This window comes from Mandrillus leucophaeus, unplaced genomic scaffold (assembly GCF_000951045.1).
Source record: "Mandrillus leucophaeus isolate KB7577 unplaced genomic scaffold, Mleu.le_1.0 Scaffold211, whole genome shotgun sequence".
In the NCBI taxonomy this organism is placed as follows: Eukaryota; Metazoa; Chordata; class Mammalia; order Primates; family Cercopithecidae; genus Mandrillus; species Mandrillus leucophaeus.
The window spans coordinates 3,364,158-3,387,049 of NW_012102155.1; the positions used below are offsets into that span (position 1 = coordinate 3,364,158).

At 36.1% G+C, this 22,892-nt stretch overlaps 1 protein-coding gene across 4 annotated transcripts in view; it reads left to right on the forward strand.

Moving 5' to 3' along the window:
* KCNMB2 (potassium channel subfamily M regulatory beta subunit 2) overlaps window positions 1-22,892 on the forward strand; it is a 454,246-nt gene that overhangs the window by 405,413 nt on the left and 25,941 nt on the right. For all 4 annotated transcript variants that reach the window (XM_011980367.1, XM_011980369.1, XM_011980366.1 and 1 more), the window contains one exon: window positions 8,897-9,019. In XM_011980367.1, coding sequence (XP_011835757.1) covers window positions 8,897-9,019 — 123 coding nt within the window. The remainder of the gene's footprint in view (window positions 1-8,896; window positions 9,020-22,892) is intronic.

Genomic DNA, 22,892 nt, shown 5'->3' on the forward strand with positions numbered 1-22,892 from the left:
AGATAATACATGCTGGGCTTAATTACTAGGTGGTGGGTTGATAGGTGCAGCTAACCATCATGGCACATGTTTACCTATGTAACAAACCTGCACATCCTGTACTTGTACCCCATAACTTAGAAATTAAAATTAAAAAAGAAAAAACAAAAATAAATTAAAATAAACATTGTGATGTTAGTCTCTGACTCAAAAAGAAAGCACTTAATAAAATACAATATCCCTTGATGATTAAAAAACTCTCAAAAAACTAGGCATAGAAGGAACATATCTCAACATAAGAAAGGCCATATGTGACATACCCATAGCTGATATCATACTGAATGGGAAAAAAGTGAAAGCCTTTTCTCTGAGATCTGGAACACACCAAGGATGCCTACTTTTATCACTGTTATTCAACATAGTAATGGAAGCCCTAGCTAGAGCAATCAGACAAGGGAGAGAAATAAAAGACATCCAAATTGGAAAGGAAGAAGTCAAATTATCCTTGTTTGAAGACTACATAATCTTATAAAAACCCTAAAGACTTCCCCAAAAACCTATTAGAACTGATAAACAAATTCAGTAAAGTTGCAGGATACAAAAATCAACACACAAAAATAGTGGAATTTCTATATGCCAACAGCAAACAATCTGAAAAAGAAATTAAGAAAGTAATTCCACTTACAATAACTACAAATAAAATAAAATATCTGGAAATAAACTTAACCAAAGAGGTGAAAGAACTCTACAATGAAAACTATAAAACAATGATGCAAAAAATTTGAAGAGTTCACAGAAAATGAAAAGATATTCCATAGTCATGGATTGGGAGAATCAATATTGTTAAAATGTCCATACTACCCAAAGCAATCTACAGATTCAATGCAATCCCTATCAAAATACCAATGACATTCTTCACAGAAATAGAAAAATGATCCCATGATTTATATGGAACCACAAAAGACCTAGAGTAGCCAAAGCCATACTGACCAAAAAGAGCACAACGGGAGGAACCATATTATCTGACATCAAATTATGCTATACAGCTATAGTAACCAAAACAGCATGGCACTGGAAGAAAAAGAGATGAATAGACCAATGAGACAAAATAAGAACCCAGAAATAAATCTACACATCTACATTAAACTCATTTTCAACAAAGGTAGCAAGAACATACATTGGGGGAAAAGATAGTCTTCTTAATAAATGGTGCTGGGAAAACTAAGTATCTATATGCTGAAGAATGAAACCAGACTCCATCTCTTGCCATGTGCAAAAAACAAATCAAAATGGATTACAAACTTAAATCTAAGATCTCAAACCATGAAACCACTGTAAGAAAACATCGAGGAAGCTCTCCAGGACATTGGTCTGGGCAAAGATTTCTTGAACAATACCCCCAAAACACAGGAAAACAAAGCAAAAATCGACCAATGAGATCACATCAAGTTAAAAAGCTTCTGCATAGCAAAGAAAAGAATCAACAAAGTGAAGAGACAACCCACAGAATGGGAGAAAATATCTGCAATCTATCCATCTGACAAGCAATTAGTAATCAGAATATATAAGGAGCTCAAACAAATCTACAGGAAAAAAAATCTAATAATCTGATTAAAGAATAGGCAAAAGTTCTGAATAGACATTTCTTGATAGAAGACATACAAATGGTAAACAAGTATATGAAAAAGTGCTCATCATCACTGGTCATCAAAGAAATGCAAATTAAAACTATAATGAGATATCATCTCACCCCAAGTTAAAATGGCTTTTATCCAAAAGACAGGGAATAACAAATGCTAGTAAGGATGTGGAGAAAAGGGAACCCTTGTACACTGTTGGTGGGAATGTAAATTAGTACAACCATTATGGAGAACAGTTTGGAGGTTCCTCAAAAAAATAAAAATAGAACTACCATATAATCCAGCAAATCCACTGCTAGATAAACCCAAAAGAATGCAATTCAGTATATCAAAGAGATACCTGTACTACCATGCTTGTTGCAGCACTATTCACAATAGCTAAGATTTGGAAGCAACCTAAGTATCCATCAACAGATGAATACATAAAGAAAATGTGGCACATATACACAATGAAGTACTATTCAGCCATAAAAAAATAGATCCTGTCATTTATTCCAACATAGATAGAACTGGAGGTCATTACATTAAGTGAAATAAGTCAGGCACAGAAAGAAAAAGTTTGCATGGTCTCACCCATTTGTGGAAGCTAAAAGTTAAAACAATTGAATTCATGGAGATACAGAGTAGAAGGATGGTTACCAGAGGCTGGAAGGAGAGTTGGAAATGGAATGAGGATGGTTAATGGATACAAAATATAGTTACATAGAATGAATAAGATCTAGTATTTAATAGCACAACAGGGTGACTGCAGTTTACAATAATTTATTGCACATTTTAAAATAACTAAAAGAGTAATAATTGGATGGTTTGTAACATGATGAAATGATAAATGCTCGAGGTGATGGATACCGCATTTACCCTGATATGATTATTACCCATTGGATGCCTGTATCAAAATAACTCATGTACCCCATAATACATGCAATACTATGCACCCATAAAAATTAAAAAGAAAGACAGAAAAGCAGTCTGCAATAAAAATCCAAAGAATATATTATCTCTTATTTCATTCTTCTCAAAAGACAATAGTGTTCTGCAATTCACTCTTCTTTTCCTCTACAACTGGGCAGCAAGCAGGGCTATTCACTCAATCTTCTAGGCATCAAATTGGGAGAGAAAAGTATTTTTCATTCTTATTATGAAGCATTATCAAGAGACTATTCAGTGGTACTTACTATTTCCCAAAATTATACTGACATTTAAGAGGTAGGTAGAGAAATAAGAATCCACAAAAGAAATTGAAGGAGCAGCTAGATAATGAGAAGGAAAGCCGAGAGATCATTGTCCTCTAAGTCAAGGTTGCAAAGCATTTACAACATTTCTCTTTATAGTAGAAGGAAATGAGCAACAATATCAAATTCAGCAAGCTGAGAGCTTAGGTAAATGTGGAGAGACAACTATTATACATACCTGCTGGGAAGCCATAGAAACCTTAGAAGGGAGCTGGTCTGGCGTAGTACAGATGTTGATTTGTTCTTCTGACTCTTCCATGGACTGCACTCCTTAGAAGCAGGTCTGAATGTTTTGGTCCCCACAGTACCTAGGACAGCACCTGGAATGTAAGAGGGACTTATAAATGTTTGGCAAGTAAATGAACTAAAACAAAGTAAAGTATGTAGTGGATTTGGAGGGAAAATATCCCAATGACATTTAAAATAGATTGCAATAAGATGCACCAATATTTTCTTAATTAAATCACTAAGTCTAAAATTATCACCATATATTTAGCTTCTTCCCTGAAGGTCCTGAAGCCAAAACAACTCAATTCCTAAGGAGAACATATAATTTACCGCCTGCAAAGATAAAGTCTCATACATTAGAAGCAACCCTAAGTTTCTGTGCTTAGAGTGACCTTTTGAGTTGCCAGAGTGATGTCATTAGTGTTACAGTTTTATGCAAAATTAGGCATGTAATTATGTGTTAAATAGTTCCATGGGCTCCTGCTTGCTCATTTAATAAAGCAGAGTTCATTAAGATTATCCCAAATGCATAACTCAGGGCCACTGACACCAGAAAACTGCAACCACTTTGTTCTTTTCCTACCCCATATCTCACTTGCCCTTGCAGCTGTCATCTTGAGGCCTCAGCACTGGTAGGAAGTGAGAAGCCACTGCAAACTGGCACCCAGCAGAAGCTTCTAGAAACAGAAAGAGTATCCATAAATAATAAAACTTAAATGAAATCAGAACCTGAGAGGTTATAGTCGTGTTTCTTGGCTGCCCATCACAATTACCTGGACAGCTTCCAAAAATACATTAATGCCAGAGACTCACCCCCAGAGGTTCTCATTGGTCTGGAGTGAGACCCAGGCATCAGTATTTTTTAAAAGTTCTTCCAGATAATTCTAATGTGTGGCCAGCATGTGTGGCCAGCATTCAGAGGCACCGTCTTTATGTTTTTCTCTCTCAGAATGGGTATCCGAACTTAATGCTAATGAGAAAGTACTTCAGATTTTATCACCCTATATCTCGGAAAACCACTTTTCCTCTATTGAGTGCCACTGACCCATAAGAAAAAAAAAAACGTCAATAGTCTAAGTGTACAAGCACGAAGTGACTTAATTGAATTTTTTGCAAAAGGAAAAAATTCAATCCATTTGTTTTTGAGTTTAATAACGGGGTGAAAAAGAAGTAACCTATCGGTTAGTGTGTGCCACTAACCAATTATTATGTTATTATGTTTCATGGTCTACTTTAAACACTTTTACATGTATTGTTTTATTTAGTCTCCCAAGCAACGTAGAAAGGCAAATATTATTATTCCCATTTTTACAGTCAAGGAAACAAAAACTCAGAGATGTTAAATTGACTTGTCCAAAGTCACAGAGTTGGCATATGGTGATGCCAGGAGGCAAACAAACAAATGGCCCCATCTGCTGCTCTCACTCATCTCTTTTCATCAGGCCATGCTGCCCTATCTAAAGAAAACCTTAGTGAATGATACTTCACCAAGCAATAGAAATTTTCTCTCCAAGCCAATGAAAGGGATAGATAGAGCTGGACAATCAAGAGAAGGAAAGAAAAGAAGTAGAGTAAGAAGAATGAAATTCAGTGCAAGCTAAGAGAAGGATCAGAAAGGAGACATCAACTGCATCCAGCAGATGAGTCACAGTGCGTGAGGCCAAAGTCATACTAAATAGCCACATTTCCCAATAGCTACTTAGATGGTCAAGGCAGCAAATACAACCAGTGTGTTACCATGTGCCCTAGATTGTGCTGTAAGGGTGCATAAGACACAGTCCTGCCCTACAGATGCTTATAACCTAGCATGGGAGGCAGATTTGCACACAAACAGGATAGATTTTGTCTTGCCTTAGCAGAAGTAAGTACCGAGAACTGGGAGTAGAGATGAAGAAGCTGTTCATATGGGTCAGAGAAGACTTAGATGGCTTTGAAACAGGGTAACTCATTCACGATGAAGACAGAAGGAATGGTCGAACTGAATCATGGAAATAGAAACTAGCAAGGTGTGTGTTTGAGAAATGGAAAGGGCCCTTTATAAATTTCTGAGACAGGGAAATAATCCCATTCTCACTGACTCCCTCCTTTTACTCAGGGCTGAGATTGTATCTTCTAGCTTTGAATTTTCACATCATACTCATCTGCAGTTATATAGGAATGGTTCTGCCAGGTTCACTCCAGTTCCTAGATCATTTAATAGTGGAATTAGATTCAGGTTTCCTCTCCTCACTGCCCACAGCTCTGTGCAGCCACTATACAACGCATATCTCTATTTTATGTTAGGATTCCAAATTACAAAATTGTATAAAGTACTTTCTTTTTTGGTCTCTATATCCCTATCCTGATCACAATTCAAATGAAAAGTTTCTTGTCCTATAAAATGAGCAAAATTGAATTAATTTCTTAAGGTGTTCAGAAGGGCTGTCTTGAGCTGGGAAAGAACTTCCAAGCCAGCTTCCATTAACACATTTGGAATTCTAGGTGTTTCTTTGAAGCCCGGAAATTTTTTTTTAACCTGCACAGAACCTTTACACTATTGCCTTTAAAGCAGATACTTCCTTTTGTTTTAATTAACAATGACTTTAGCAGGTTTTAAACAATGGTTTGTCTTTATGAAAGAAAACTAGGGTGGAAACACTCCAAATCCACTTTTTGGGATAAACTGAGGAGTCATTAAGTCCTTTCCAACAAGATTTAGACAGTTCATTAGAATAAATATATTTTCATCTCCCACTTTCTATATCATCTTAAAACAGAGCAAAGGTACAGTGCTGGAATAATGACACACAGTCTGAAAAATATTCTAAATGTACTGAAATCACTGCAATGCCTTTCACTTTGTAGTTTCAAAACATTTATAATTTGTATGATGTGTCTATTAAATGCTGCCTAATAGCCAGGAACAGGACAGCACTCAGGAATTTATTGGTTTACCTAGACTCAAATTGTGACCAAACCCTGTGAAGGAATGACTAAAGCAATCAGAAGATTCTACTGGAGTCCAAGTTGAAATAACTTCTTGAAAGTTTAAGCCAATGCTCATTCTTATGAAGTAATGTATTCAATTTAGATTAAAAGTATTCTTATTTCCTGAAAGTTAACTGGTTTTAATAATGGATGTAGTCCCTATTCTATTTGATATTTTAGAGATGCTCAAAAAGAAACATAAATGACTTTAAACAACCCAGACCTAAGCCATTTAAACAGACAGCAGATTTAATTTCTATGTCTTTCTAAGTCTAGAGTCTAGGACATCCATGCAGGTGAATCCTTTGATTCCTGCCATTATCCCAGAACAAGGGTAGATGTATGAATTCTTGCATCTATACTGGTTACTAAACTCCCAGCCTCTGTTCTACCTCCTACAGTCTCTGTTCCTCATAGCTCTGATGCTGACCCAAGGGTTATAAAAGGAGATCAATTCCCAGACCTAATCCCAGAAAGTAAATACACAACAACAGAGTATATGCTTAGATCCATTCTTCAATTTATTGAATCACAAAATACTGGCGCTGAGAGGAATCTTAGAAGCTAACAGTTTCAAACTCTCCGTGGTACAGAGTAAGCCCTAGAGATGTTAAGTGACTTTCTCAAGGTCACACAGCTAGTTAGTGACAAAACTGGGCCCATTACCAACCACTCACTATGAGTGCATGCTCTGATCCCTTGCTACTCAGTGTTGTCTGCAGACCAGCAATATCAGCATCACTTGAGAGCTTGTTAGAAAGGTAGGCTCTCAGGCTCCACCCAAGACCCTCTAAAGCAGAATTTGCATTGTAACAATTTTTTTTTTAAACAGGATGTCCCTGTGTCATCCAGGCTGGAGTGGTGCAGTGACACAACCACGGCTCACTGCAGCCTGGAACTCCCAGGCTAAAGCTATCCTCCCCCCTTAGCCTCCTGAGTAGCTGCCACTACAGGCACACCCTACGACACATGGCTAACTTTTTTATTTTTAATTTTATGTAGAGACGGGATCTTGCTATGTTGCCAGGTCTGGTCTCAAATTCCTGAACTCAAGTGATCCTCCCTACTAAGCCTCTCAAATTGCTGAGATTACAGGCATAAGCCACCACAACTGGCCCAAATCTTTAGCTCATTCATAGGCACATTACAGAGCTGAAGCCAAGCCAGGCACATTGGCAAGAACCTGTAGTCCCAACTACTGGGGAGGCTGAGGAGGTAGGATTTATTTTATATATTCAGTTAGTTAGTTAGTTAGTTAGTTAGTTAGTTAGTTAGTTAGTTAGTTTTGAGATGGAGTCTCGCTCTGTCACCCAGGCTGGAGTGCAGTGGCGAGATCTCCGCCGCCCGGGTTCATGCCATTCTCTTGCCTCAACCTCCCGAGGAGCTGGGACTACAGGCACCCACCACCACGCCCAGCTAGCTTTTTCTATTTTTAGTGGAGACAGGGTTTCACCATGTTAGCCAGCATGGTCTCGGTCTCCTGACCTCATGATCTGCCCTCCTCGGCCTCCCAAAGTGCTGCGATTACAGGCGTGAGCCACCGAGCCTAGCCAGAGGTAGGATTTCTTGAACTCAGGAGTTTGAGGATGCAGTGAGCTATGATTGTGCATGGGAATAGCTGCTGCATTTCTGCCTGGGAAATGTAGCAAGTTCTCATCTCTAAAGAATATATTTTTAATTTAAAAACTAAAAGAATTGAAGGCAAGTAGATGTTGGTTTGAAGCATGGCTCTACCTGTTCCAGCTGTAAGCAAAAATCTCAAACTCCTGAAAGCATCATTTAGAATCTGGAAATGATATCACTACCCACCTTGCAGAGTTTTCATTCTATAAGCATAACATAGATATATGCATATGCATTTCATGAAATATGTATGTGCATAAATAATATATTCAAAGTGCATGGCATATAGTAGAGAATATGGTATACAGTAGCTAATGTTATTTCCTGTCTCATGCTTATCATTAGTATTGTGCTTAACCATACTGAAAGCCACTAATGACTGCATCCATGAAGGAATCACCAGTCTTCCTTCCTTGGTTCTAATGTGTTAAATATCATTTTAACTTTTATATATGATTAAGACTTCTTTATTTAATGTTCGTAACTCCCAAGAAAATTATTATTATGTGGAAAACAAATAATAATAGCTAACTACTTTTAGTGCTGTGCTTAGAGAGGAAAGAACATCTGCCAAAGCCAAGTCATAGTAACAATTAAAAAAAAAAACCCACAACATTCTTAATATATCTTGACTCTAGATCCTACAAACCTGGCTTCTCCAGAAGCCAGAGAGTATCAGCTGCCACTGATGCTGTAATTTTCTTAGGCAGAGACTCAACTGCCGTGGGCAGATGCCACAACAGCAGCAAAAGTGGAGCACGGTTAAAAGATGACATTTCATCACCAACATGTCACACTTGTCAGCATTAAAAAAAAAAAAACAGATTGAAAAGAAGAAGTCAAATTTTAGTATCCAAATCTGAACTAAAATTTTGGAAAAATACAGCATAGTAAAGAGTGTGAAACTGTACCAAAGTGATATTTTGAAGGAGATATTTTGGGGAAAATGTGACTTTAACATCAATTAGAAAACCATGTTTTCCTAAGGCAGTAATTCTCAATCCCAGCAGTGCATTACAATCAGCTAAGGAAGCTTTAAAAAGATTGAATGCAAATTTCTGAGAGAGGACCAGGCTCCAGTGTTTTTTTAAAAATTCCCAGTCAATTTTAATATGCAGCCGGGATTGAGAACCACTGCCCCTATGGCATCACAACCCTGTTGTTAAGTAAGAGTCCATCCACTGAGAGCTATTCGTTGCTGTTAACTTCCGTGTGTACCTCTTCTAGGTCTTTTTGCCATTCCTCCAGGACATCCACCGTAAGGAAAGGAGACCCTGGACCAACATTCTCTAAGATGTTTATATGGACCAGTGGCCGGACCTCTTCATCTTATAGACATGATGAAAAAAGGTAAATGCACTGGGATTCTGGGAACTTTTCAGAAGCATTTAACCTGACTCTCCAAAGAGGATACTGACAGGAAAGTAGTAGGCAACTGAGCCTTATGCTTTGCAATGTGCGGACGGACTCTACACTATAGGAGTAGGGTTTCAGACACTTCGGCCTTCCTTCTCTTTGCACTTTACATGTTTGCTTTCAGCACATACCCTTGCAAAAGTTGTTCCCTGTCAGAAATTCCCATGTCACAAGCTCTTTGCTTAGCTAACTCCAGCTCTGCCTTCAGATATCCAATGTGAACCACCACTCCCATCAGCCTCTTTAGCCAAATGGACTGTGTTGTTGAATTTCCAGCACCTAGCACTGTACCTGGCACACGACGCTCAATGAATACTGAGCACCAAATGTATTAATAATAATTTATTAACTGAATTAATTTTATTAATTAATAATGAAATTTAAATAATAAAATATAATTAATAAAATAATAAATACTGAGAACCACTGGCAATTCAGTTTCTTCTTCCAAAGTGATGAAAACTGCATTTCTGGGTACTGGACATACGGCAGGGAAGGAAAACAGAAACTATGAGAGGAGGAAAAGAGGACAGACAAATCCACTGAGCCCTCAAAAATCATTGGAAGAATAGTCTGGGGGAAGGGAAAAATGAGGGAACAAGAAGAAAGATAAAGGGCAAAGGCAGCGTTAAGAAAAGACAAGATGACCATTGTGCAACTCAATCCAGTCCTCTCACTTGGGTTTAGGGAGTAAATGTATTCATAAAATTCTCTAGTCATTTTTAAATATTTAGTCTTCCTCTTTCCCATGACCTTGCACTATTATTTGGGTTAAGTGAAGCTAAATTTTAAGTATAACTGCCTTTACCAGCATATTGCAACAGAAGCAAGTTGCAAATCAGGCAGAATCTGATAGAAATCAGGATCAATTTGGTTGAAGGAAATTTGTGAAAAACTGATAACAAAATAAAATTTAAAATTAAATAAAAATTTAAAAATACAGTTGATAAAAGTTGGTAAGGCACAAGGAGAAGAATCTGAAGGAGGTTTGCCTGAATACTGTTTTCAGAGCTGATACTTTTATTCTCCTTCTAAAACCTCAATTGCCTCACAGATAAAAATTATTTTAAAAATTTCAAAAGCAAAGTTGTTCTTCACAATAATTATATATTACAGCAAAAGTTGGGAAGCGACTTGAAAATTCACAATAGAAAATCTGCTAAATAAATCACTGAATGTAATATACCACTTAGCACTTTAAAATGCTTTGACATAATATTAACTGAAAAAAGCAAGTTGAAAATTTGCATACAAACTATGATTGCAGCCACAAAAAATATACATAGGCAAAAGCCTGGAAGAAATAGCATAGTTTTTACTGCTCTACTTTCCAAATGCTTTGTAATATATTGTTACCTTACTTATGGAAAAAATAATTATATGATATTTAACTAAAATTATAGCCCAGAAGGCAACTAATGTTGCCTTGTCAGCATTTAAAAAACAAGTCCCAGTGCTCATCATGACACCAAGCAAATTAACTGAAAATTTACGTTACTTGATCATCTCTAGGTTTTCACTGCTTTTTCTCAAGGTTTAATCAAATTATTTTTCATTTGCTTTCAAGTTGAATCATCTTTCAGCAAGTTCATTTCTTTAACACTGTAAAATTTCACATGTCATTTCAAATTCTATATGTGAAAGTGCAGAAAGGCAGAGATTTGGTCCTGCAACTTCCGTCCCAGGACCAAATCCAAGAGTTTTGTTGCCCTACAGGAATATGGTAATTGTCAACAGCCAGCTGTCCTGAAATTCTGAAGGCAAGTGAAGTGTAATGCATTTCTTTCACCTTCTATTTACTCTCAGCAAATAATTCAATACATTTTGCTACTTTTTATGAACAAAGGAATTAACATTTAAGAAGCAATTACTGTGTACTGCAGGTTTTAATTGTGTTCTCTTAGGATAGAGATTATTATGCCTGCTTCACAGATGAGGAAACTGAGACTTTTTAAATAACGGAGAGATTTTCAACAACTTCCAAAGGCCCAACAACTAGCCAGTGATGAAATCAGGATTTGAACCCAAGCTGATGCTCTCTCCCTGTACCCCAGTACCTGCCCATGCTCTTGTGATAGTGAACAGCCAAGCCCACAAGGGGAAAAGTATGTTAAAATAGAGTTGGATATTGCATATCAAAGAAGATAATAAACATGTGACTGACAAATTGGTAATATTTGTGGAGTTTGAAAGGCGTGAACAATTAGCTTACTATATTCTGCATCAATAAGGTTCTATGAAACTGAAATTACTGTTTTAATTTTTTATTTTTAAAGTATGATTTCATGACTATGGGATTTATAATAGTTAAAATATTGACTATGAAGAAATCATTTTTCAGCAAGCTTTATTTATGGGATGGGGATGCAAAAGCTTATTAAATAAGTCTGCATGGCGAAAAAGCACAAACAATAGAATCTGCCATTAATTAGTTTAATGTTGGAAGTTCATTTGCCTGTGCTTTTTTCTTGACCACATCTTCGTCTTTGCTGCTTAATTCACAAACTCTTGGAAGATCCGACTCAGATTTTAAACTGACTTTGAGCAGTATCTGTGGCTCTGTTTAAGGTGCTCTCGGTGGCAGTAAACATGGTGATAATGAAGATGATGATGGCTGATAATTAATCTACATAATTAAGGTCCTCAAGTTAATTATTTGGAAGTAAATTAACTAGATTGTCTGACAGCACTGCCTCAAATTGCTGGTAATTCAGTTTCTTCTCGTTCTGCAAACCTGGCCTCTGTGTATGCCTGGTTTCTCCAGCTGTGTTCCCACAGCAATCCCAGAAGCCAGGCCATCCAAAATCCTCAGCTGCTCTCCACACCTCCTCTTCCTGAGAACAGGGCCAAGTATGTCAGGATATTGGATTCCCTGGGATTACTCAAATGGTAGAATACCAGGAAACCAGCTTAAGGGCAGGCAGAGCAACTTAAGAGGAAGGAAAAGTTCACTGAAAATTCTGAAACCAAATGTTTTCTTGCTCAGAAGAGATGGAAGTTAGTTTTACTTTTTTTTTTCTTCATTTTAATTCCAAGCCAGATCTTTTTCTGATCATCTTCTATACGCAAAACATAAGGTCCTATCTTCATCTTCCATTCTGCAACCCAGTAATGTGGAGAAATATTTTTTTCTTCTCACAACAAACTTGTTAGTTGAACTCACTTTAATCCCTAAATTTTTTTTTTTTTTTTTTGAGATGGAGTCTCGCTCTGTCGCCCAGGCTGGAGTGCAGTGGCACAATCTCGCTCACTGCAACCTCTGCCTCCCAGGTTCACGCTATTCTGCCTCAGCCTCCTGAGTAGCTGGGACTACAGGCACCTGCCACCATGCCTGGCTAATGTTTTTTGTTTTTTTGTGTGTGTGTGTGTATTTTTAGTAGAGACGGGGCTTCACCATGTTAGCCAGGATGATCTCGATCTCCTGACCTCGTGATTCGCCCACCTCAGCCTCCCAAAGTGCTGCGATTACAGGCGTGGGCCACCATGCCTGGCCTGATCCCTAAATTTCAAGCAGCAAAAAAGCAGAATAATTAATTTAGAAATTTAAAAAGAGAGAGGTTTTTAAGCTAAGGTCATTACAGACTGTTAATCAAATATTCTTTAAATTGCCTATATTAAATATTGAAGTGATACAAATAAATATTTATTACATATGTTAATATACAAAGAATGATATTATAAACATCCAGGTACCCATCATTCAGCTTAAAAAACAAAACAATCAGAATTTTTGAAGCCCTGGAGGATGCTTTCCTAATACTATTCTACTCCCCATCCCAGCCCCCAACCCAGAGGTAATCAATATCCTGAATTTTGGGTATATCGTTCCCCAATTTTTTTTCTTGAGTTTATTGTATTTGGATCTTCAAACAATATATTGTTTACATCTGAATGTTTGGAGACTTCATATAAATGGAATCATGCCATATTTATTCTGCAACTTGCTTTTTTCACCAAACATTATGTTGCTATGATTCGCCAATGCTGGCGTGAGTCGCTGTAGTTCATTTTTTCTGCTATGTAGTATCCCATTACATGAGCATACTACCATTTAATCATTCAGTCCACTGCTAAGGGACATTTGCATTATTTGCCAGTTCTTTTGTCTTTGCCAACAATGCTGCTATTCTTGTACATGTCCCTTTGTGCATATGTATGAACATTTCTTAAGATTTATGCCGAACATGGGAATGGTTGGTTCAAAAGTATACACAGCTTTAATTTTACCAAGTAATGCCATGGTTTTCCAAAGGAGCCATACATGTGATTCCCATTGCTCTACAGCCTTGTTTAGAGTTTTCAGATTTCTAATTTTCATTAATCCAGAGGGTATTGTTATTTTAATTTTCATTTCTCAGATTAATAATGAGATGGAATCAATTTCCTTAGTCCTTTTTTCTGAGTTCACTGTTTAAATATTTGGCCCAATTAGGTCAAATACTTGATCGTTCAAATAATTTGCAATTATTTCATTAGATTTATACTTAAGTAACATTTTGCAGCAATTATAGTCATACTTCTATCATTTTTCTACTGGATCGTCTTTTACTTGACTTGTAGGAATTCATTATATAAGTCCATGTTAATTCTTTATCTGCTATATGTATGCAAATAGCTTCTCCCAGTTTGTGGTTTGGCTTTTCACTTTCTTTATCATGTCTTTTGATAAATATATTAATATGTTCTTAACTTTAATATATTCTAAGTTAACAATTTTTGGAAAATTTTGAAATCCCATCCTACTCCAGATTCAAATAGACATCCTCCTGCACAGTTTTCTAAATTTTATGTAGCATTATCTTTCACAATTAAGTATTTAATCATCTGGAATTGATACCCAACATCCAGTTTTTATATGGATAACCAATTGCCCCAGCACCATTTATTGGAGAGTTTATCCTTTCCCCATTGATCCAAAAATCACTTGTCATTTATTACATTTCCATGTGTACATGGATATGTTTTTGAATCTCTATTCTGTTCTACCAGCCAGTTTTGTCTACCTCAGACAAACACCACACATCAGTTTAAATTTTTAGCATTATGTCTGTTACACATCTTGATATTTAATAGGACTAGTCACCCATCTTGTTATTTGGTAGTCAGAAGAGTATTTACTATTCTTAGCCACTTGCACTTCCAACTAAGTTTTAAAATCAGGTTGGCAAGTCACACCTATCGTACTTCCCAAAAAAACTCTTGAGATTTTTAATAGAATTTTATAAAATTAATTAATTTGTGATAAATTTACATCTTTATGTCAGAAAGTCTTTCTCTGAATGAGTACGATTAACCTTTACATTGGTTTGTCTTCCCTAATATATCTTAAGAAAGTTTTGCATTAAAAAAAATTGTACATCATTTATTAGATTTATTCCTAAGTACTATCTTTTTTATTGAAATGGCATTGAATTTATTGAATAACTGAATTGTTTTAAATACTGAGTCTCCACTTCCCTGAATATAATTCCTTATTTATCCATGACTTTTACATTTCATCCAGTATCATTTTGCAATTATTTCATTAGATTTTTATTTAAGCAACATTTCGTGGCAATTATTATCATACCTCTTACGTTTTATATGTATTTTTACTGCTGATGTATAGAAATGCTACCGCTTTTGTAGTTACTGATTTTTTTCTATCAATCAACCTTGTGGAACTCAGTATGTTTTTAAATAGTTGCTGATAGATTTGTATGGATTTCCCATATTTGTGTTTTCTTCAAATAATAATATTGTTTCTTTGTTTCTAATCCTTATGGTATTTTTCTCATGTGTTACATTCTTAATCTATTGTCAGGGACTTTCAGCATAATATTGTAGAGTAAATCAATTATGATTATTACTAATATATTTGGGCTGCCTTTTTCAAACTCAAGTGACTTTTTAACTCGTCATTTATTTGTTTGTATAATTTTGGTCTATTTAATTCAGCCAAACTAATTAAGTCTTTAAAATTGTATTTTATTTTCTCCCATTTGGAAATTTGGATATTTCATTTATGTTTTTAGATAATTACATTTTCATATGTGTGCATGAATTGACCAATATGAAGATAATTAACGCTTTCATTATCCTGCCAAAAAATAAAGAAACTTCAATGACCCTACTCTCATAACTTCACTACTTTGTCGTTTTTGTTGTTGTTGTTGCTGCTGTTGTTTTTTTAATCTTAGACTCAGGAGGTACATGTGCAAGATTTGTTATATGAGCATATCGAGTCATACTGAAGTTTGGGCCTCTATTGAACCCATCATCTCAAATAGTGAACCTAGTACCCAACACGTAGTTTTTCAACTTTTTTCCCTTCCTCCCTGCTCCTTTTTGGAGTCCCCAGTGTCTACTGCTTCCAGTTTTATGTCCACATGTACCCATTGTTTAACTCCCACGTATAAGTGAGAACATGCAGTATTTAGTTTTCAGTTTCTGCATTAATTCACTTAGGATAATAGCCTCCAGCTGTAAACGACATAATTTCACTCCTTTTTACGGCTGTGCAATATTTGATGGTGTATATGTACCACATTTGATGAACACTTAGGTTGATTCTATGACTTTGCTATTATGAATAGTGCTTGGATAAACATATGAGTGCAGATATTTTTTGACAGAATGATTTCTTTTCCTTTGGGTAGATACCCACTCCAGTAATGGTATCAATTATGGTTGCTGGGTCAAATGGTAGCTCCATTTTTAGTAATTTGAGAAATCTCCACACTGCTTTTCATGGAGGTTGAACTAAGTTACATTTCCACCAACAGTGCCTATGTGTTCCCTTTTCCTCTCAGCCTCGCCAACATCTGTTATTTTTGACTTTTTAGTAATAGACACCCTACATGGTCTCATTGTGGTCTTAATTTGCATTTCTCTAATAATTAGTAATATTGAGTATTTTTTCATGTTTATTGGCTTGCACATATGTGTCTTCTTTTGAGAAGCGTCTGTTCATGTCCTTTGCCCACTTTTTAGTGGGTTGTTTTCTTCTTGTTAATTTGTTTAACTTCCTGATAGATTCTGAATATTAGTCCTTTGTCAGGTGCAGAGCTTGCAAATATTTTCTCTCATTCTGTAGGTAGTCTGTTTACTCTGTTAATTATTTATTTTGCTGTGCAGAAGCTCTTTAGTTTAATTAAGTCCCATTTGTCAATTTTTGGTTTTGTTCCATTTACTTTTGAGTGCTCTGTTTTTTTTGTAATGTGGAAATTACACTATTTTTACTAATATATAAAAAGGCAATTGACTATTGCATATTGCTTTGGTTCCAGCAACTATACTAGTTTTTGTTTGTGCTTTGTTTTTTGTTTTGTTTCGTTTTTTGCAAGAGGGTCTTGCTGTGTCACACTGGCTGGAGTACAGTAGCGTAATCCTGATTCACTGCAGCCTGGAAATCCTGGGCTTAAGCAATCCTCCCACCTCGGCCCCCAACCAGCTGAAACAACAGGCATGCACCACTACATTAACCTGGCTAATTTTCTTTTTAGAGATGGTGCCTTGCTGTGTTGCCTAGGCTGGTCTGGAACTCCTGAGTTCAAGTGATCCTCCTCCCACCTCAGCCTCCCAAAGTGTGGAGATTACAGGTGCAAGTCATCACAACCAGCCTAAATTTTCTTATTAATAATTTATCTATAGATTCTTCTGTATTTTCTTCATAATTACATCATTGGTGAAATAAAAATAAGTTTTTATTTCTTCTTTATCAGTAAATATACTATTCATTCATATGTTATACTGCTAGTAAATCAGTAAATTATGAATAAAACAGGTAATAATGGACATCTTTACTTTTGTTTCTGCTCATAAAATGCATTCTGTCAACATTTCACCATTAAGTATCAAGTTTACTATAGGTATTTCTTCTATACCATTTATCATATTAAGGATGTTCCTGTCTATTTTTAATTTGATAGGAGATTTTATCATGAATGAATGTTAAATTTTGTCAAATATGTTTCTCTACATTTATTACATTATTATATGATTATAATCCTTTAATATATTTATGTAATAGATTACATTAATAGTCAAATAATAAACCACATTATAAATTCCTGGGATAGCCACAGCTTGATCATGGTATATTTTCATTTTTATACACTCCTAGTTTAACTTGTTTTTAAAATTTCACATTTATATTTGTGAAAGACATTGACCTATAATTTTTTTATTACATTTCAAGTTCCAGGGTACATGTGCACAATGTGCAGGTTTGTTACATATGTATACATATGCCATGTTGGTGTGCTGCACCCATTAACTCATCATTTACATTAGGTATATCTCCTAATGCTATCCCTCTCCCATACCCCCTCCCCACAATAGGACCCTGTGTGTGATGTTCCCCTTCCTGTGTCCAAGTGATCTCATTGTTCAATTCCCACCTATGAGTGAGAACATGCGGTATTTGGTTTTCTGTTCTTGCAATAGTTTGCTGAGAATGATTTTTTTGTGTGCATTTTTCTGATTTGGTTTTAGTATCAAAGTTTACTAACCTCATTAATAGGTTGGGTAGCGTTTCATCTTTTTCTATATTCTGGAATGATTTGTATACTATAAGTAGAGTTTAACTATAAATCATCAGAGACTACTGTTTCCATTATGGTGATTTTTTAACTGATGATTCAAATTTTTGATGATTTATAACTATTTGAGTTTTCTATTTATTTCTGAATTGGTTTCAGTAAGTTATATTTTTGAAAACTTTGCTGTATATTTCAGGAAGTTATATACTTCAGAGTTTCCAAATGTCTCATTATATACCTATTTTCAATATTTTCTTTCTAATCCATACCTTATCTGTAGTTATAGTTTTTAATTCCTTATACTTATTTGGCCCTTTTCTATTTTTTCCCTGATCAGTTTTTTTCAGTTTTTCATTAGTCTTTTCAAAAGAAATTAACCTTTGAACTCATTAGTGCTTTAATATAGTTCATCTATTTCATTTATTTCTGCTCAAGTTTATTATTTCCTTCCTTATACTTTCTTTTAGTATATTCTGTCAATCTTTTTCTAACTTACTAACTTGGATGCCTAGTGCATTAATCTTCAGGCTTTCTTCTTATCTAATATAAGTATTTAAAACTACGTATTTCTATCCATGTATAGCTTTAGCTGCAATCCCACTAGTTGCTCTATAGTGTTTTTCATATCATTTAATTCTGATTTTTAATTTTTGTTGGACTTCATTCTATCACCCATGAGTTCTTTGTACTATAGTTTTACTTTCATCTGTAGATGTCATTCTAGTTATTTTTTGTTATTTATTTCTAGCATTATTGCATTAGAGCCAAATAATCTGGTCAATTTAAAGGTCAGTACTTCTCAAAGTCTCTCTAGGTTATAACACCCTCACTTATCTAGACAATTCACATAATTTCCTGTTTCCTTCTATATCTTGCATTAAAGCTTTTCATAAAATTTAATATGCTAATTGGTCCAACAAAAATAAATATGAATTAAAATATTAAGATATCATTGGGAGAGTATGTTATCTAATAAGCTAAAGGCAGGACTAAAAAGAAATAATTCCAACCTTCATTTCTGTAATTTTGTTCTCACTTTTAGTGTCTTACCCATAAGACCTGGGTCACAGTGTTACAAGACTTCCTGGGAAGTCTCATGAATTAATACGTTGGCAATAATAACGTTAAGCTCATGGACAAAATCTTCATGTTAATGACATATACAAACATAAATGAAGTGTGACTGTCATTTCTCCCCAAACTCAAAAACTCATTGCTCCCGATGAAATGTACACATTAAAAGACCAAAAACGATAATAATAATTAAACTAATCAAATTGTACCATAAAATATGTACCTACCAGCTCAAGGAAAAATCCATGAAATCTGAAACTAATTGAAGATGAAGACAGATGTAAAAGGAGCACATCTCAAAAATGGAGGAGGCTGTAGTGGACAGAAGGCAGAACAATGGTTGTGTTCGTCAATGTCATGCCTTCTCTGCCATATGAAATAACAGGTGTGTTCTCATGGGACAGAGATGTATAGCAGCTCTGCTCACTGAAGCTCTGAAGGCACTCAGCAATCCATTGCCTCACCTTAAGATCTAACAGAAGGGCATGTTTCCCTAAGTCTGGGAACTAGAGGGTTCAGTGCCTGGAAAGTCTGATTTTTTTCTGGAAAGAATACTAAATTTGTTGGTGGTAGAGTCCAATGGACACTAATGGGAAGACAGAAACTTGAGGTATGTTCTAGCCATGCTTCCCTGATTTATTTAGTTTTAATAGACCATTCAGCTTCCCTATAACTGGCTATTTCACAACCTATGCTTGTTGTAGTCAGTCTAGTCCAAATAAAAGGAACATATTTTATAAGCCTAATAAATGCAAGAGACTGAACTTACAAAGATGTGGTCTGTCTTTAACTCTTGAACAGCTCAGTATTCACTGTGCCAGAGAGGCACAAACATAAATATTCGGCACATGTAAGTTCTGGAAGAGCTCTCAGCCAGGTAACTTCAGATATATTTAATTCTTCATTTCTAATTAATGCTTTCCCTACTTCTCTTCCCTGCACCCACCAGGTATGCCATCACATATCTGAGAGATTCGGGATTCTGCAGAATTCTCTTCTGCCCTTTCCATGTTTTAGTGGCCACGCTGTCTTTTGTTTCTCTGACTACCTAGAGAGTCTCATTAAAACCCATAGTGTTGCTAGTTCTAGACACAAATGATGCCCAGATCTAAATCTGTTTGTTTTTTTGTTTTTTGTTCTTAAGTTCTGGGGTACATGTGCAGGATGTGCAGGTTTTTTACATAGGTAAACATGTGCCATAGGTGGTTTGCTGCACCTATCAACCCAGCACCTAGGTATTAAGCCCAGCATGCATTTGCTGTTTTCCCTAATGCTCTTCCATTCCCACTCTTCCCCAGCACACCCCAGTAAGTGTTGTTCCCTTTCCTGTGTCCACATGTACTCATTGCTCAGCTCCCACTTTTAAGTGAGAACATGCAGTGTTTGGTTTTCTGTTTCTGTGTGAGTTTGCTGAGGATAATGGCTTCCAACTTCATCTAAGTAGATCTAAATATTAATCTCCTCTATCACTTCTCTTTTTTTAAACCCCTCTGTATCTAATACCTGAAACATTGGGAGAGTTTAAGAATCAGTCCCTTTGTCTCCATATGTAAACATTTCTAAACAACCAGCCACATTAATACAAGTGATCTTTCTAAAGCACATATCTAATCATTGCACTTGCTTAATTCTTTTAATCCCCTCTCTAACTTCAAAAGACATACAAGATCCTTTTTCTCTGGCCCCTGCCTGTCTAACCAGCTCACTGTCTGACATTCCCCACCCACAATATCCTGGAATCCAACCACACTCTGCTACCTCTATTCTCTCATATTCTGCCTGGATACTCTTCCCTTCTCAATCATTTGCTCGTCCAAGACTTAATTTGGTCTGTCAAAGGACACTTAATCATCACGATTTAAATCAAGTTATGGTCCCTAACTGGCAGGCTCCCTAAACCACCTTTGTGCTTGTAAATCATAGCCCTGGGACAATTGAATTCATAACGTGTCTGTAGTTACGGTTTTCAATTCCTGACATTTATTTGTCCCTTTTGTTTTTTTCTTCTACCATCGATCTACTGAATGTTCATTTTAAGGAATGCCTGAAAAAGTAGTGGCCAATATGCCTGAGGCCAATTTGCCAAAGAATCCATTTGCCATCAGTCATTTTGGTGAATTTATCGAATTTCGCTATACACCACAAATTTTGTATGATCGTTGTAACCCTACACAGTTCTACAATAAACCACACTAAATGGAATGAAAACATTTACAAGGGGGCCAGATTTAGGGCCTTCAGACTCTCTCCACTCTGTGTCTCTCTGCAGCCATTGTCTCTCAATCTCTCTGCCCCTCTGTCTTTCCATCTCTTGTCCCAGACACCCACTGCCTCCAGTCTCCCTTTCTCTCTGTCCCCTGTTCCTCCCACCCCCATCCCAGCCATGCCCTCCAGCTTCCTCTGCCCCCTAGTCTTCCCTCCTGTACCCTCTGGGTGTCCCCCTCTCTAGGTCAGTGGGCCAGACTTCGTGTTTCACTGATTCTTCTTTTCAGCTTAGCAGAGGGTCCTACTATTCTTACCACAACCTTTATCAATGAGTACAAGAAACAAATTTTGGTTAATTGATAAAGTTGATAAATCCATCAAAGGGGTCATAATGTGAAATTTGCCACAAGAATTTCAATAATACTAAAATATTAGAAAAGCAGCCAATGACTTTAAAAAGAATTTGAAAACTAGTAAAAATTGAAAGGCTCCCACATGAAATGCCAAATTTTTGTTATATTTGTTAGAAGGATATATTCACAAACATATTCAAGAAAGGCATATTTATAAATATATTCATAAGAATATATTTACAAAGAGACTAAGCCTCCCTAGAAAACTTAGCTTTCAAAAATATCAAACTGATCCTAAAATACTGCTAAGATGAATACATCTGTAAGAAAAACACACTTTATGGTTGAATGGATTTTTAAAATATAGTCTTAAAATATTCATACACAAATTTATTTATAATCCTTTACTATATTTAAAACAATACTCCTTAAAATAAGTCTTTGTTAAATCTGTAAGTGTGGTAAAGTTGGCAAAATATTTATGTAGTAAGCTGATCCTTCAGTAAATTGGCTTTTGGGGAATTAGCCATTGAGAAACTGATCCTTTAGCAAATTGGCCCTTGGTATATCAGTTTGCTTCCCTTGTACACACCTCTCTAATCAGTCTCATTGCCATACATTGCAATGACTGACATCTCCCTCAGCTCCCTTGGGACACTAAGTCTTATTTATTTGGTATTGCCAGAACTTAGCACATTGTGTTTCTTCTGATGAAGACTTAGAAATGTTGACCAATGAATAAACAAATTAATTCATAAATGGCCTTTATGCTGCCTTAACCTGAGTACTTCTCTCCTTCTCCTTATGGGATAGATACCAAGGGAATCTGAATTTAAATGGGTGACAGTCAAGGAGAAAACATTTTCTTGCACATTTTACTCTTTATATCCATATTTATATATGCATAGCCTTATAAATAATGAGCCCCAATATCAGACTTCAAGAAACTATACAAAAGGAGCTCAAAACAAAATTCTACTAGGTTGACTATTACTTGGGGTAAAATTTATTGAAGCCTTACTAAACAATTGAAAATATTTTGTTTACAAGACATTTACCACAAACACTTTTGTTATACTTGGATTTGCCCTGTAGATATATTAATAACTTCTGTTCTCCAAAGGCTTTGAGCAGAATGTTCCCTATATATAGTAAAGACTGCACTATATCTACTATTTTTTGTTGTCAACATGTGGTTCACCATGAAGCCAAGACTATCTCAACAGACCTTAAATGTGTCCTTGCAGGACACATCAAGGCTAGATCAGCGTCAAACTTATAAAGTCAAATTCCTGCTCTACGCCCACTGCTGGGCAGCACACTTAGCCAAAACTGAATTTGTAGTCATACCCCAGATTCATTCTTCCTCCTGAGCTCTCTACATCAGTGAATTGTACCGGCCCTCATTCCATTATTCTCAGCACTACCACCTCCACCCTCAACTCCTCTCAGATAGATTCATAAAGAATAGGCAGAAAGAACCAAAGGGTGATGAGCTATCAGCCTTGTTAGTAGTTACACAGTAACTCATACATTACATGGCTTCCTAGTATGGAAGAGGACGCATAGGCCTGTGGCCCAAAATATGGCATCATGCTCCTTCCAGCTAACACTGAAGACAACATGGTGTAGAAGAGGCCAACTAACCCATTC